Genomic DNA, 16,789 nt, shown 5'->3' with positions numbered 1-16,789 from the left:
TATGTGCTCACTATTCCACTGTTGTTCCGATTTTGGTCTTTTTTCCAAAAAATGTCAATATTCTGACTAAGCTGTTTACGTGCCCTCATATTCCTGTTTATATGCAGCTGTGCAAATTCCAGCAAAAACTGGACTAGACTTCACTGTTTTTGAAAATGTGGACAAATTCCTATAATCCAACAGAATATGCTGCCTACATATTCACATATTACATTTGCGAATATTGTCCATTTCAGGATAAGAGAGGAATATTAGTGTGTCTGTCAACATATCAATTGATGAAGAGCAAAGAAGAAGAAACTTTGCATTGGGAAAATTAAGAAATAAATTAATATCAGGAGATTTGATGTTCTGATATCGTAGCGCTCCTCTGCAAAATAAATCCTGTTGAATCTAGTTTTGTAGAATAGTGTCTTGCTTGCTTGTTAACAAGACTCAAATTAAATTTATTTCACCTATGTGACTTTTCATTGAGTTTAAAGTTTGTATGCAGCAAAAGCTAAATCTAGGAGCATAGGTACAGGGAAAGCTAAAGCTCAGCAAGTGCACCCCAGCACAGAGGAACAAAATAAATAGCTCATGTAAAATACTAAAGGAGGCTTGTAAATTTTTGTAAAAGTCAAGTGTGGGCCACACGTAGTGCCACCAAAAAAACCTCCTGTCATCTGTAGCCTGCACTGTTAACTTAGTGATATTCAGACATATAATGAAAGAACAATCTTAAATGTATCTTCCGACCTTCCAGCCAACCTGTGCGCAGTGTGAGGTGCTGTATGAATGGACCTGCAGTCAGGAGTTGTGACATTCCAATGCTGCCTGTTCTCACACACCTTTGCCTACTTTTTTGTAATACTTGCAAGACAGGCTTACTCAGTTGCTCCTCTAAATAATCATTTAGAATGAAGCGTCAACTAGGACAAACCTCTTCCCACTGTGATGACCTTCTTTAAGTGACTTTACAGGTTAAATTGGATCAATAGTTCTTCTTAAAAGTTGTGTCTCAGTTCTTTTACAACTAACATGCAATTGTACCCACAAAACAAGTATTTTTTTTCTATAATTTTCCTTAATTACTTTAAGTTGTATTTTATCATCATTAGGACAGACATTTGTAATGTGTTTCTGTGTCTCATTTGTTTTTAAAGGCTTGTAACCCTTTCAGGTACAGAATAATTCAAACGGTTGCACAGTGAGTAATTAGTTTTGCTTGCAAGGCACATTCTCCCTAGTTGCCCTCTCGAGCATTTACAGAGTACAGGTGTAATATGTGATCTGAGTCATGTCAAACCCCTTTCATACACCCCACGTGAGATGTATAAAGTAAAAAACTATGCCCTGTAGCGTTATCTTGTTAAGAAACCAAAAGTTATATTTTGTCAAAATGTGTCCTGTGTGTCCCTGAGGTGTAAAGAAAAAGCACTGAGTATATGAATTTCCTGTCATAAAACATTTCATTTTTGGAATGATTTTAAACCATGCTTTGTTTATGAACATGCTCATGCACAAGACAAAGTAAATGGTCTATACTAGAGGTCAGACAGGGGTACCTTGGTATTACTGTTAATGAACAGGAACACTGCACATCACTGCACATCATACTGTGCAAATGTGTTTGCAGATCCACCCCACTATTACAGTGCAAGTAATGTTAAGAGTTATAACTTTGTATTTTTTATTTAAAATGAAATTTACTGTTATGCACAAAGTAATTCAAAATATGCCAACAAAATGAACCAGTGTGCATATCTTGTAGAGTGTGCAAGAATGACATATTCCTTCCTGTACGTTCGCATCAATATGGGTTCCCCCAACCAAACGTGAATGGAATTTTTTACATTGCATTTTGGATAACTGAAGATTATATGAGCTCTGTGGCAAACAAACTTCAATAAGACAGCTCAATGTCACAGCCAAAAATTGTCATATATTTGTATATGTGAAAAAGTTACAACTAAACCTTCAACAAGGCTAACAACTGCACATTTTATATAATTATTTTGTTTTTGCACCACATTCCTCCCATGTCTCATTTTGTATTGAAGCCCTTACCATACTTATTATTTGAATGATTCTCATAGGACAGTTACGAAAACTTTATGACCAACTGAACAGTTTATATCTTTCTGCTCTTCTTTTGTCAATGTTCATTCATTCATTCATTGTCTTCCGCTTATTCCTTTCTATTAAGGGTCGCGGGGGGGCTGGAGCCTATCCCAGCGGCTACGGGTGAGAGGCGGGGTTCACCCTGGACAGGTTGCCAGTCCATCGCAGGGCCAACACATAGAGACAAACAACCATTAACACCCACATTCATACCTATGGTCAATTTAGAGTATCAATTAGCCTCGTCCCCAAATAACATGTCTTTGGACGGTGGGAGGAAGCCGGAGTACCCGGAGAGAACCCACGCAGACACGGGGAGAACATGCAAACTCCACACAGAAAGATCCTGTGCCCGAGCCGGGACTCGAACCCGGAACCTTCTTGCTGTGAGGCCACAGTGCTAACCACTGCACCACCGTGCAGCCCCTTTTGTCAATGTTGAGTTATCTAATTAAATAAATCTATATCAAAGAACCCTGCGACTGCAGCAGGAGCCAAGGACCCTAAAACCCAATCTGTACCCTATATAAAGCAGTGGCACTATCAAAATCACATGGCTTGCCATCACACTGTCCATGTGAATCTCATCACCTCGTAAACACTGCTTGGTCAGTTATGCCACATTGTAGCTCACTGTCTGACCCTTTCACAACTCTACTTCATTTTGCTGTCTCAGCAGGGAGTTAGGAGAAACCATACACTCATTGGCCCCTATAACTTTATAAGGTACATGATTGCATCAAAAAAAGTTTATATATATATATATATATATATATATATATATATATATATATATATATATATATATATATATATATATTAAGCTAGTGTGAACCAGACACGTTATTTCAAGCATTTAACAGAAAAACCCATCAAAAAATCCTGACTGCGAGCCAAGGGACCCAGATGTTTAACAGTGCTAACTTAATTCTGGGTTTAAGGGCTCACTCTAGTGTGAGTCCATTGTTAGGTGTTTTAGCATTTTGGCCACCCATTTGACATGCATGAGAGTGGCAGATTATTAAAAATACCTTTCAGATTTACTCAAGAACAATACCATCACTCGTATGACACAGTAATGAAGTAAAGTAAAAGCAGAATTTATGCCAGTTGTTTTTGGTTGCATTACATCAGACAGGGGAGGTACCTAGTGATGTGAATGTTGACCTAACTTTAACCCAGACACACAGTCTATTTTCAACTGTCAATTACTGGCCAGTGAGAGTAGGCCATTGCATATTATTCATGAAAATTAAAGAACAGGATGTATGTTGTTGCCTTGAGTGCATTCAAAACAGGGTGAGATGAGGTAGAACAATGCCATGAATAGAAGATCTTCTGTTAGTTTAGTTCAGCATTACCACGTGAAAATCCTCCAAGAGGGCCTTTGTTTCTTGGTTGTTTTAACAGGAAATTCATGACATTGAAGTGACCACTAGGAGTGTGATTGTACTTAATATGACTATGCACAAAATCACATTGTGTCAATGATTAATGCATTCAGAGTAACGCGTATGGCTGAAGGACTACATTGGATTCACAGTATTAAAGGGGAACTCCATGGATTTTACAGCTTTATTGCCGGAAGGAATACAACACAGATCCAGTTTTCTTCTGTCTCTGGTGTCAATATGTCAGAGAAAATGATATAAGTTTTCACAGAACATCTGTGTTACAAATTGGGGATGGTTTATTAAGCCCCTGATTATCTTTTGGGTCTAATCATGATTGTTCCATCATGAGAAATTTTGGCTTGTGGAGCTTGTTCCATGCTGTGGTGTAAAAATATTTTGGTCGAAGCTAGGTTTAGGGTCAAACTGCTACATCATAAGCAAACCAAGAATTATCATTGGAATTTGTGCCATGAATAAAAGACACAAGGAGACATCGCTGCTGTTCACAACACAAATGTATTTATCTTAACCATAAATCAATGCATATTTTACGAAACACAGAGTTCGTTCGATTTCTTTTTCTTGTATTTTCATCATTGTAATGTTTCTTTTGTTCTTCTTGGAAAAAGTCATTGTTCCTCCTCTGAGAATCACTGAACCCACCACAAAAGAACACAAATATAAATAAGAATCAGAATAATCTCACTTCTGGTGGTTTAACTTTACTTCTTTCAAAATCATAGGTTTCATACAAAATTCATTTGAAGACCAGATAAAGATGAGATATGCCATGATATGTATTTGGCTACAGTGTTTATTTTAGGCACCTGCCAACTTTTTTTGAAACATGTTATTCACCTTCTTCCCCAGAGCCAAACAAAACAGACATCATTCTCTCCTCAGTGTGTATTAAGGGAGCTGAGACAACATAGACTGACTGGCCACTATTTAGCTAAGTGTAATGAATGGTAGTGGATAAGAAGGGCTAGCATAGCTGATCAATAGTCGTCATTTAGACTTCTCCCCAGAATGCTCTGTGCCTTTATTATTAATACACTTAGCACTGTGTGTAATTGAATCAGAGTACACAGAGGAGTAACTGCAGTTTAGGTATGCTAAACTGCCCATCTACTACCATTCATTGTTCTAAGCTAATTGCAATAATTGCAGTCAGCTGGTCTCTGAACAGTAGGTCTCAGCTCCCTAATGCATCACATCTATCTTTTTATCCAGATGTGAGGAAGATGCTGGGAAGATTGCATATAAGCTCTTTTTTCTCAAAAAATACACGTGTTTATTTACAAATCTAGTGAAGATTTTAGGACAGTCACCACCACAAATTTGGAGGCAGAATCAAATGATGAGGAAACAGTGGAGTAATGCCTTTTGCTCTGATGTAAGAGGTTCTGGTATTACTTGCAGACATGTGAGCTGTGGAAAGAAACTGTCTCAATAAGAACACTGAAAGTACTCAGTTTATCAAGATAGCAATCAAACACACTCATATTAACAGAATAAAAGCTAGCGATGCTTTGTAATATGAAACTCTGCTCCTGAAGCCAAAACAGTTGCTTTGATCGCATCATGTTGGTTAAGATGAATTTGCATGTAGAGACAGATGATGTTAGATTCCCAAACAGAACGGTTTTGCTTTTGTTTAAGTACTATCAGTAAGGCTAACGCTCAATGGTAACCCTGGTTTAAACATGAACCTAGGATGGGGCAGGTGCAGACATGCGGAGAAGTTAAGATTAAGATTAAGATCCCATAAATTGTTTTGGAAAAGAAGAAAACAAAACCACACTCTGTTGAGTAAAGACTCAATAATGAGATAGGCTATTTATGGCTGTTTAAAAATTTCAGATCACTTTAAAAAAAGAAAACAAAACTCTGGACTGCTCACTATAGCGTGACTTTATGATGTTGTGCTGAACACATTGAAAGGCTTGTGGCTTACTGCTGCTGAAATATTTGTGTGACGCTGTTCGAAAATTGGGTTTAAAAAAAAGAGAGAGATGTGGACTGGCTTTTTGAATTCATTGAAAACATCCAGGGCCTGTTATTAATCATTGTTGATGTGGTAACACGGTGTTGCAGTTTGGTATTTGGGATATTCAAACCATGTATGCAAAACTCCAGACATGACAAATGAATGGAAGGATTAAAGAACGAAGAACATGAGCAGAGAAGCCTGGTCTTGTTTGTTATTGAACCCTGATGGGTTCATAATGAGGATATGGAGACATGGATTTTATGTACACATGCCCTGGAAACCTGAACATAATTTCACCTGTCAGCTCAGTGTTATATGTGAGAAGAGCATGTCTTCCTGGTGTGTCAGCAGCTGCATGTTGGCTCTTGGCTTGTGACTCGCCTTTCACTATATCGTGAGAATGCAGGCAACCACTAGGAGAGTGCTTTAATCATGTTTTCATTTTTTCTATTTCCATTCTGTGGAACTGTCTGAACTACATAGTCTGAAACTGTTTCTTCATGTTCCCTGTTGGCTGGAGTTGTGCTCTCCGGGTGATGCCTTCCAAAAATCAAATGTTTCCCCGTTTGAAGTTAAAGTCTTCTGGATCAGAGGAACAGAAGATGTGTTATTACATTTATTTCAAGGACTGTGATTCAAATTTGTCAGGGTTTGTATGGAAGAGCTTTATCCACCATCAAATAGTACCCTGCAACACCTTAGGTTCTTTGACTTGGAGACGATGAATCATAAGCAATGTGAGGGGGTTAGTTGTTGTTTTTCTCTATTTTGTTTTTTTTATTTAAGGCCACAAGCTATTACTTTTTCTGTTGATTTAGAAACATTGAAGCCACAAGATATAATGTGTCCTCATGTGTTTTTTGTTTTGGGCTAAAAGAGATATAGCTTGTTCCCTCACTTTAATTCATTCACAGACATTACTTGTAAAAGAACTTAGAAAAAACTAAATTTAAGAAACAAATAATAGCACAGGGCTACAACTCTATTCAGTTGAGTGAGGCAGGCATATCCTGTTGCCTCAAAATAACAAAATAGAGAGAAAAAGTTATTATATTGTGGCCTCAGTACATCAAAAGAGGGACAAGGCAGCCAGGAGTAGTTCAAGGTGTTGATAAAAAACATTTAAAAAAAACCCAGATGCATCCATTCTTCACCACTACCACCACCAAATCAGATGTTGTACCTTGAATACCATATAATCACTGTTTATTTTGATGCGGGAACACATCATCAAGGACAGCTTGTTTTCTACAAAAGCAAACAAACCTTTTCAAACCTGCACCACTGACTGGTCTTTAGACCCCGAACAAGGTGTGCTTTTAAAAACTCCCTCCAAATAACTCAAACTAAATCTGCAGTTATTTCATTACAAATGCACATTAGCTTGTACATACTTGATTCTGTAACAGTGATTTCAAATTCCACAATTGCTGCTTCTGCTGCCTTGATAAGCCTTTGGCCTGCCCTGCAAAGCTCTGTTTTCAAACTGAACTTCCCTTTGCTTGAAATGTCTCGACACTGTTGTATGATGCTGGGAAAAAAATCAAGTCTGTTCCTCCCTGTAAGTTGTGGAACAAAACTGGAACATTAATCGAACAAGTGATGGGGGGATGGACCTTAGGACTGAGTGACCCAGCTCATTGGCTGCTGTTTATGGCTAACACTGCTCTTTCCTGCACATTTGCGTGAGAGCAGAAATCTCTGTAAAGGATCAACTGGAACTAAATGTTTTCAAATCAAGATAATATTCCCCTATGCATTGCTGGCATGCTTCATACTCTCTGAATCTGGCACATCTCCAACCCGTGACTACATTTCCTCTTTCTTTCCTTACTTTCAGTGTGTGACTCCAAACCACATGCTAGCACTTTAGAGCAGGCACAGTGAACTAATGTTGTTTTAAATAATTGAATTATTTTAGTTTCAGTTCAGTTTTATTCTCCAGCATTGAGTGCAAAAAGGCCTTTAAAACCGGTATGGAAAAGTAACTTGGGACTGTTCCATCTGCATTTTAATCCCACTATTCAAACTCCACTGCCACCACTGATTACTTCAACTTGTTTTCCTCAGTAGTTAGACTACATTCCTTGCAGAAATAAATATTTTTATTTAACTCGATTACCCAATGATGAAAAGACATCAGATATCTTTGAGTGACAGGGATGTGCAGCTGGAGTTAATCTTGCCTCAAAATTTTGCTCTTCATGTCACCAATCCCATAATGACCTGTTTTCTGAAAAGAGCAACTACAGATTGATGTTGAATGGTTCCTCTCTTGGTCTCAAGTTACACTTTGGTGAGAAATGTTTGGAAAGTATCAGAAGAATAATCTTTGAGGCTCGGTGTAGATGTCTTGTCTCTTTGTTGTTGAACATGGTGAAAGAAATATTTTACTCAGTCGTAAGTATGTTGCTACAGTGCATGTTCTATTTCTTGCATCCAAAGTTCTAAAAAATAGGTGTATTTTTGACAATGTGCCCTGGTTGTAGCATTCCTGATTTCTGATTCGGATAAATAGCTTTTCAACACATGCATATGAATTAGCAAAAGTAAATACAAAAATATCTGAAGTGCAAGCACAACATGTCCTTGTGTTCCCATCAAATATAAACCTACTCAGATCAATAAATGATGGTACTGTCATATTTAGACCTGCATATTTATAGTTAAGGACTTTTTTGGGAATGCAGTCTCTGACACCATGTTTAGCTAGCAAGTAAAGTCAAGTCAGTTTATTTGTTTAGCACTAAATCACAACAAAAGTTCGTTCTCATGACACTTCAGAAGTGGAGCAGGTCCAGCACCACACTCCACACTGGCAATAACAAACAATAGCACCAACAACTAGCTACCAATTTCAACATCTACAGGGTACTTAAGTAATCAATTTCAGAATCAGAATCAGAATCAGAATACTTTATTAATCTCCAGGGGGAAATTCTGTTGTTAAAGTTTTAAACTTGCTCTTGAAGGTACTATAAAAATAAGAAATTACAAATTACAATAATTAGTAAAGTGCAGACTTTTAAGAAATAAGATAAAGAGTAAGAATAAACTATTTACAAAGCACAGTTATGTGCAGTGAGAAAGAAAAAGAGTATTGCACAGTTTAACAATATTGCACGGTTTAGTAATGACATGTTATTATCGTGTGTCTGATTTGGGTTATGATTTGATCGATTTGTCCATTATTGCACAGTTGAATGTAGTTATATTCACTGAAGAATGTGTTTATCACTCAGAGGGAGGAGTTAAAAAGTTTGATGACCACAGGTAAGAATGACTTCCTGTGGCACTCTGTGGTGCATTTAGGTGGGATGAGTCTAGCACTGAATGTGCTCCTGTGTTTAACCAGGACTTTATGGAGGGTGTGGTGGATGCTGTCCAAGACTATCAACATTGCTGTCCAATGTTTATTTCAGTATAATATAAGCAATTAAGTGCTAGAAAAGGCTGATGTTAATGCTGGAACAGCATTGAGAATAATAATAGGAATACTACACGAAGGTCTGTAGCATCCAGCAGCAGCATCAGTAAGAGATCTGGGAAATGGGCAAGCACAAAGGTTGTGGAGATGTGGTCAAGTTAGTAACAAGTATGAGTACAGGAGGACAGAGAGGACGAAAGAGAAGCCCAGTGGATCATGGAAGAACCCCCTGTCAGTCTAAGCCTATAGCAGCATATCTAAGGGCCAGCCTAAGCCAGCCCTAACTGCAAGCTTTATCAAAAAGGAATGTCTTAAGTCTGCTCTTAAACTTAGAGAGGGTGTCTGCATCCCGGACCCCATTTGGGAGACGGTTCCACAGGAGGGGAGTCTGATAGTTGAAGGCTCTGGCTCCCATTCTACTTTTATCCTGGGAGTGAAGAGTTTTAGCTGGATAATAGTGGACGATGAGGTCTTTCAGATATGAGGTGTCTGATAGTTGAGTACTTTGTATGTAAGACAGATCCTGATCAAAGATAACTCCCAGGTTCTTTGTGGTAGTGTTCGAGGCCAGGGTGATGTCATCCAGGGTACCTATCTCATTTGATAAGGTGTTTCTAAGATGTTTGGGCCCAGAACAATAACTTGTTTTTTTTTTTTTATCAGAATTTAGTAATGAAGAATTGTGTTCAATTCATGGTTTTGTATTCCTCAGACAGGCCTCAGGCTTAGTCAGCTGACTGGTTTCATGTGGATGCATTGATAAGTAGAGTTGTGATCATCTACGTAACAGTGGACATTTATTGAGTGTTTCCTTAATATGTGACCTAATGGAAGCAGATATAGAGTGAAGAGGACTGGTTCAAGCATGGACCCTTAAGAAACACCATAACTGATTGTAGTGGTGTCAGAGGAATCATCATTAACACGTACAAACTGAGATTGACCTAGTTAATGTGACCTAAACCAGTTTAGTGCAGTTCCTTTTATGCCAATGACATGTTCCAGTCTCTGTAGAAGGATATGGTGGTCAATGGTATCAAAAGTTGCTCACAAGACCAGCATAGAGACGAGTCCCTCTTCTGAGGCCAGTAGGAGGTCATTGGTAACATTGACTAGTGCTGTTTCTATGCTATGATGAATCCTGAAAGTTGACTGGAAATCCTCAAATAAGCTAATGCTTTGAAGAAAGTCACAAAGCTGTTAAGCAAGTGCTTTTTCAAGAATTATGGAGAGAAAAGGAAACACCAGCAATAACTTCCACCCCCAGGGGAAACTCAAATGTGACAAACAGATATTTTACTCAAAATTCAACAAACAGACTGGTGGATGCACAGCTATATATTTGACAATTCCATGTGTGACAGCGCGATAGATCCTGGATGTATCACATTCACAAAATGTTGTTTTTCAGGGCCCCTCAAGCCTTCTTGCCTTTGGGAGGAGATAACATGAAACAAAACCCCTGTATGTTATGCCTCACTGCAAAGCTAGAAGCTAAATACAACCAGACAAGGGTTGTAATAGAAACTGACACCAACTCAATATGATTTTATAAATGTGATACCTCCAGGACCTACGGTGCTGTTACACATGGAATTGTCAAATATATAATTATCCAGCAACGTGTCTGTTTGTTTAATTTTGAGTAAAAGCTGTGCAGTCAGAAGACTGAGAGCATTTCTGAAGTGCTTCTGTCTCTTTTAAAAACAGTAAAAAACAAAGTGATGCCATACAGATTCAATTGGCATTTCTGTACCAAACACTTCCAAGAACTCTCGGAGAGGAACTTCCCACTGGGTGAGTTCCAGGGGAACCACACAGCTTTAAGGGCTTTCTTTCTGTTGGCATTCACATTGCTAATACTTTAGGAACCCCCTGAGGCGATGTAATCTGGGCTGGGGACATCAGTAATGTCCTGTTGACCTAGCTGTAGATTTTGGGATGAAATGGTCATGTGTGTCCATGTTGTGTGTCATCAAATCAAAGAGCAATGGTGAGCTGTAGATCAGTCAAAAACACTTCTAATAATTTAAAAGCAAATGATCTGTGTGAGCATGTCTTTTTTTTTAAATGCATTTTTTGGTCTGTGTGATGATTTGTTTTTGGTGACAGCATTGTGCGTCTGTAATAGCTGAACATGTGATTCATGTTTTATGCATATAGTAGTCCTATGAATAGATTGCACTGTGTTTCTGGCTTCCGTACGTGAGGATTCCGATTGTCTGTCTCTAAAGATTTTGGTGTTTTTGTAAACACTGTGTGAGTTCTAGAGGTGTTTGGGGGTCCCTACCTCCTGAAGGACATTGCGTGACAGGACTGGACGGATGGGCTGGGAGAGGCCATATCCTTGGATTTTCCTGTAGTGGTCATCCAGATAAGGGAAGCACTTTTGTCAGCTATTACTTACAAAACAAACACGCGCAGATGCAGGAGGACAGATTGTGTGAGTGCTGTGAGCGTGTTATGGACAGTTTGTGTGATTATGCAATTACCAGATCAATTTTACAGCAAAACCAGCATTCTGTTTGGGAAGCTCAATCAGTTTAGCTGATTGTCTGCTGCACACTGATTTGAAGTCTAGATACACTCAGTCTTGCTATTAAACTTGTACGTTTTCGTTATTTCTTTGAGGAGCAGTGCAAAAACATCACAGCTGGTCAGCATTACATCTGATAGTTACTAAGATTAACCTCATGGGGGAACAACATGAGAAGTGAGAGAACATCCAAGCTGTTAGACTGTTTCCTTGAAGACCATGATTTGCAAGTGGGGTATGTGTATCCTCGGTGGTACGCAAATGTTAAGTAACTACATCAGGGCGTACGCCAAAAAGCAAATAAAAATTGTAGAAGTATCCTCTCAAAATATTTCATCCAAAATAAACCAGTGTTTTGTGTTCTTTTCCCCAGACCCATCAGTTGGCTTCCTCTGATTGGCTACTGTAACTACACATGCCTCAAAACCCTACATTCTAACGGATCACACATAACCATTGACCATCCCCCAGCAATAATCTGGTTTTACCCTGACTCTTGAATTTTTGATTTGTTTTTTAACATGGGCTTAAACTGTAATTGATAAAAAATGAACAGCTATAATTTTGATATTAAATAGATCATTTCAGTTATTTAGTCATTAAAATGTATGTTTAATGTTGTAGTCTCGTCTGTATTGTTTTTATTGTTTTATTTTTAGTAATTAAAACAATACAGACAAAACTAAAATATTAAACGTACATTTTTAGCAAATGAAATGTACGTTTATTGTAGTCTTGTCTGTATTGTTTTAATTGCTAAAAATGGCACTTCCTTTCCTTTTTAAAATATTTTTTCAAGTCAAAAACCTTAATTGGAAATATTAATGAGGAAAGTAGTTATTTGGATTTGTACATTTCCTGGCAAGCCTTTTAAAACACTGCGCACATTTATTAGGCATTTGAAGTTGCATTTACAAAGCTTTGTATTTGTATGTAGTATTCCAAACCAAGAACAAGCGCAATCTCCAAATGTATATCTCACACAAGAATTTCATAACTCCTGAGTTACAATGGTAGTCTAAACAAAGCAGGACTCGCTGAGCAGCCCATTGTATCATGAGGAGCTAGCTTGTTTCATGCATATAGGAGTGGCAGGAGGTGCTGCTGTAACTATTTATCTACATGATAAATGCATTTCATTCTACTTTGACTGGGTAATATTAACAAAGTACTTCAACTTATACTGCTTACATTGGACGTGCACATGTGCTTGTAGAGTGCTACAGGGATCATATACTTTTCTCAGCCAACCTGGAAACTTAGCATTGGCATAGGTTACCTATTTGTTATGCAAGATAATCTTGACAAAGAAAACCTTTTTATGGTTTATGAAGTGTTAATTCATTCATCAGAGGTACAATGCCATGAAGAAAGTACACTTCAACGTCATCATAACTAGTTTAGTGTTTCCTCTGTTTTTTCAGTCTGAGGATGTTTGCAGTCTGTGCCATGTGTTAGCAACGCTAACATTCAGCAATGCTAACTGCTGGTTAGGACCCGTGCCTCCACAAATCATATTACACAGTAAATAATCAAGCAGGATACTCTGTGACTGAAAGATAGTTGAACTTTTTCCCAGTTTTAAACTTTTCAAATGAGTGAAATGATCAACCTCAATGGTAAAACACATCACTGAAAACTGAAAAATTAGGTACATTTCAGAGTAACAAAACAGGATGAGCACATTTGTACTGATAATACAAGCGGTCCATGTAAAAGGCAGACTGTTGCCATCCCTTGTTAGGTATTATTTGGACAATGTTTCAATGCAGGAAGTCATAAAATATGAATGGCTACTGACCTTTTTCTGGTCATTATCTTGCAATATGATATATAAATAAATCCCGCCGTGAAATATTCAGTATGTTTTCAGTCAATATGCAATATTTGGTACTTTTTATGGGAAATTTTTGCCAAATTAACTCAATGAAAGATTCATTAACCCATTCTAGTAGAAAAAAAAATCTGCACATACAGTGGCAGTGTAAGAGAGGTTTTCAAATTTGTATTGGGTTTGTGAATTATTTCCATTAATTAGAACTTCCATCACTTTGCTGAGGTAAAATTGGAATAAGATGCACATTGTCTGAAAGACAATGTGCATCTTACTCTCTTTCAATCCTTGTACTTCGCATCTAAACTAAATTCGTGATAATGTCTAAGATTAAAACACCGTCCTTTTCTCTTCTTTTCCTCTTTTTTTCAGCAACTATGAATAACAGTAACAGCAGGCCAGTGTTTCCTGGAGTGAACAGACAGAACCAGAACAGCTTGGACACAACTGGCTTCTCTGAGGGGGACCTACTGCTCCAGGTAGTAGACAAGGCGGAAAAGAAATGTTCCCATAAGTTATTGAATTACTGTTACTTTTGATACCTCAAATCTGTTTGGTAGTACAGATGCACTTATCTGTACTAAAGAGGAATCGGGCGTACTTAAAGAAAACAGACAGGGTTTCTCCAAACCTGCTGTTTATCGAAGTCCCTTAGGTGTAATGAATGCAGACATTTGATCTTAATCTGTTTTAGAGAACCATGTTTACTCTCAATTAAACGTCTGATTTAGATAAACTGTACCTGTTTGGCTTTACTAACAGTGGCACTGTTGTCTAGAGTGTAACCCTTTTAACGATTCTGGTTTCATTGAAGTCATCTGAGCTCACTTTGAAAACTGGTAATAGTGTTCAGATGAAACCCCCCGTTTTTTTTTTTTCCCAATGTCACCCTCCTGAGTCCAGCTATTCAGATGATGTTACCTTCAATCAAGTATACATCCATAAACGTGACCAAACCTTGATATTTAAAGAACTGTATTTGATTAAATGGTATGACATTAAACTAGAAGGGCACAGAAGGCTAATATTGCTGATTTTATCACTAAAAATGTCTGAACATTTTCATGTAGGTTTAATATTCCCTGAGATATTAATGATTATTATGATGAATATTATATTTATGATTAAACAATAGTCTTCCATGGTCTTCGAATTTCTGCGGTATTATGTGATAATTTATATTCCCTCGAATATATTAAATTAAATTGCCATTGCCGTTTCAGTCAAATTAAATGCAACTCGGTTTTTGTTTTGAAAATTGTGCAGCCCCACTTCCAGAATTGTTTTCAATAAGATCCAACCTGCTTTTACTCCTTCATCAATCGATAATTTGGCTATTGTCAGAAGCTGGTCTGTATAGTTGGAGTAGTTGGTCCAACGCAGGATTGGCTACCTCTCTGAAAGTGGCTTGAAGTGATCATACAACTGGGATAATACTTAGATCAATGCTTGACACTGTAAAACTTGTATGTGCACATTTGACTCTGAGTGATAACAATGTTGAAGAGCCTTAGGGCAGCAGCTGCCTTGGTATTCTGTTAATCTGATGAGGAAGTTTGTGTGACAGTTGAGTTTGGCTGTTTACCTTTGGTCTGGCACATTCTTACACTTTGTTCTGATCACAACAAGTAGCAGCTAAATAACACACAGGGCCTTTGAGAAGTGGCACTTGTTGACAGTATTTTGTGAACAACCAGTGTGTTTAACAATTTTGCGTTTTCAGCAAAACAAAAAAAAAGCAAGTTACTGGTAATAACACTGTACCATTCATGTTTGGTGTGTGAATCCTATGAATTTCTGGCAAAGTGTGACTTTGAACTAATCCATCTCTGTTTTTCTCTGTTAAAAATTATTAGAATATTTAAAAGCGCTTGTGTTGAGGAAACCTGTAGCTGTTATGTCTGTTGGGAGTACAATAATCCACTCTTCTTCAGTTTTCTCATTCTTCTTTTTTCTCTTCCCTGCCAGTGTTTTGAGAAGTGCTTGCCACCAAAGGAACCTCCCGCTTTTTTCCACAAGCTTTCATTATTTCATAGACTGTTTGCAAATTTACAGACATAATGCACATATTTTTGGTAATTAAATAAACCAAACATTTAGTGCAGCTGCAAGTTCTCAACTGTGACAATGGGACACTTGTGTTTGATATGATGACAAATGAATATCTTCTTTGACTAATATTTCAGGTATGTTTTGTTTTTATGTATTAAAATATAAATTGAGATATAGAATTGAGGCAGATGGGAGGCCATCTGCCTCAACTAGATGAGGCGCAAGACAGAGAGATACAACAATCTACTGTATCAATGAATGTCACTCTCTCTAGAATTCTATTTAAATATTATCCTAGGTTGGGTTGTACATCATATGAGATATTACATGTTACTGCCCTACTGAATCAAGGAAACTTTTACTAATTCATGGCATGTTAAAGTAACGTTTGTTTGAATTTAGGAGGAAAAGTCCTAAGGAGCTGAAACACCTGTATGATTTGTAGAAAGTATTTATCTGATAAATGTGTGTGTGTGTGTGTGTGTGTGTGTGTGTGTGTGTGTGTGTGTGTGTGTGTGTGTGTGTGTGTGTGTACTGGATACTTATGTGTGCACTCTTGCAGTGGTCTGACCCGTGACATAGTTCTAACTACTTAATGTGTGACCATGTGTACAGGCACTGAATGGATTTGTGTTGGTGGTCACATCAGAGGGGCTGGTTTTCTATGCATCTCCCACAATCAAGGACTATCTTGGCTTCCAGCAGGTGACACACACACACACACAGGCAAATACATGCACACACGCAAATACATGCACACACACTCATACAGTTGTTCTTGTATCAAAAACCTCTCGTTTCTGTATGAAGAAATACTGCCATAGGAGGTGAAGGTACATATAATGGCTTGAATTGCTGATGATGTTGTTGTTGTCTTCCCTCTTCTGCCAAAAGTCAGATGTGGTTCACCAAAGTGTGTTTGAGCTCATCCACACTGATGACCGAGCCATGTTCAAACAGCAGCTTCATTTTGCTCTAAACTCACCTGACACAGATGGAGATTGTACGTACCCTTGTCCCTTAGTGGAAAATACTTAATTTCGTCAAATAGTGGCAAGAGTCTTTTATGTCTGCTAAAGGCCATGCATGCGTTAAATGGCTTTCTTCCTCTGTTCTCAGGCTTGGAGGCTTGCATGAACACAGAGATGTACAATCCTGAGCATCTTCCCCCGGAGAACTCGTCTTTCCTGGAAAGGGGCTTTGTTTGCCGCTTTCGTTGCCTCCTCGACAACTCCTCTGGCTTTCTGGTTAGAGCAATACTGTAGACCAGTGGTCCCCAAACTACGGCCCATGGGCCGGATACGCCCCGCCTCCACATTTACCCCGGCGACCTGAACAATACCAGAGACGCATTTTGATTTTTTTTTCCATATGTGTATTTGTATTTGATAATAAAATTGATAACTAGCTATGAACTATTTTCATTATTAACTATTAAGGTGTGTTCACT

The 16,789-nt window shown here is 38.1% G+C and overlaps 1 protein-coding gene across 2 annotated transcripts in view; it reads left to right on the top strand.

The window, feature by feature from the left end:
• The window catches only part of LOC147252453 (uncharacterized), a 35,526-nt gene that overhangs the window by 7,767 nt on the left and 10,970 nt on the right, over nucleotides 1–16,789 (top strand). Inside the window, exons 3-6 of one of the 2 annotated variants that reach the window (XM_086220768.1) lie at nucleotides 13,660–13,766; nucleotides 15,955–16,044; nucleotides 16,234–16,342; nucleotides 16,459–16,586. In XM_086220768.1, coding sequence (XP_086076894.1) covers nucleotides 13,660–13,766; nucleotides 15,955–16,044; nucleotides 16,234–16,342; nucleotides 16,459–16,586 — 434 coding nt within the window. Of the gene's footprint in view, nucleotides 1–13,659; nucleotides 13,767–15,954; nucleotides 16,045–16,233; nucleotides 16,343–16,458; nucleotides 16,587–16,789 lie in introns of those variants that run through there. The other variant, XM_086220769.1, reaches the window with a different exon arrangement.

The sequence above is a fragment of the Aulostomus chinensis genome, chromosome 12 (genome assembly GCF_037954235.1).
Source record: "Aulostomus chinensis isolate RoL2024-O1b breed Wild chromosome 12, RoL_Achi_v1.0, whole genome shotgun sequence".
Classification (NCBI taxonomy): domain Eukaryota; kingdom Metazoa; phylum Chordata; class Actinopteri; order Syngnathiformes; family Aulostomidae; genus Aulostomus; species Aulostomus chinensis.
This window is presented reverse-complemented; position numbering and strand designations above follow the sequence as displayed.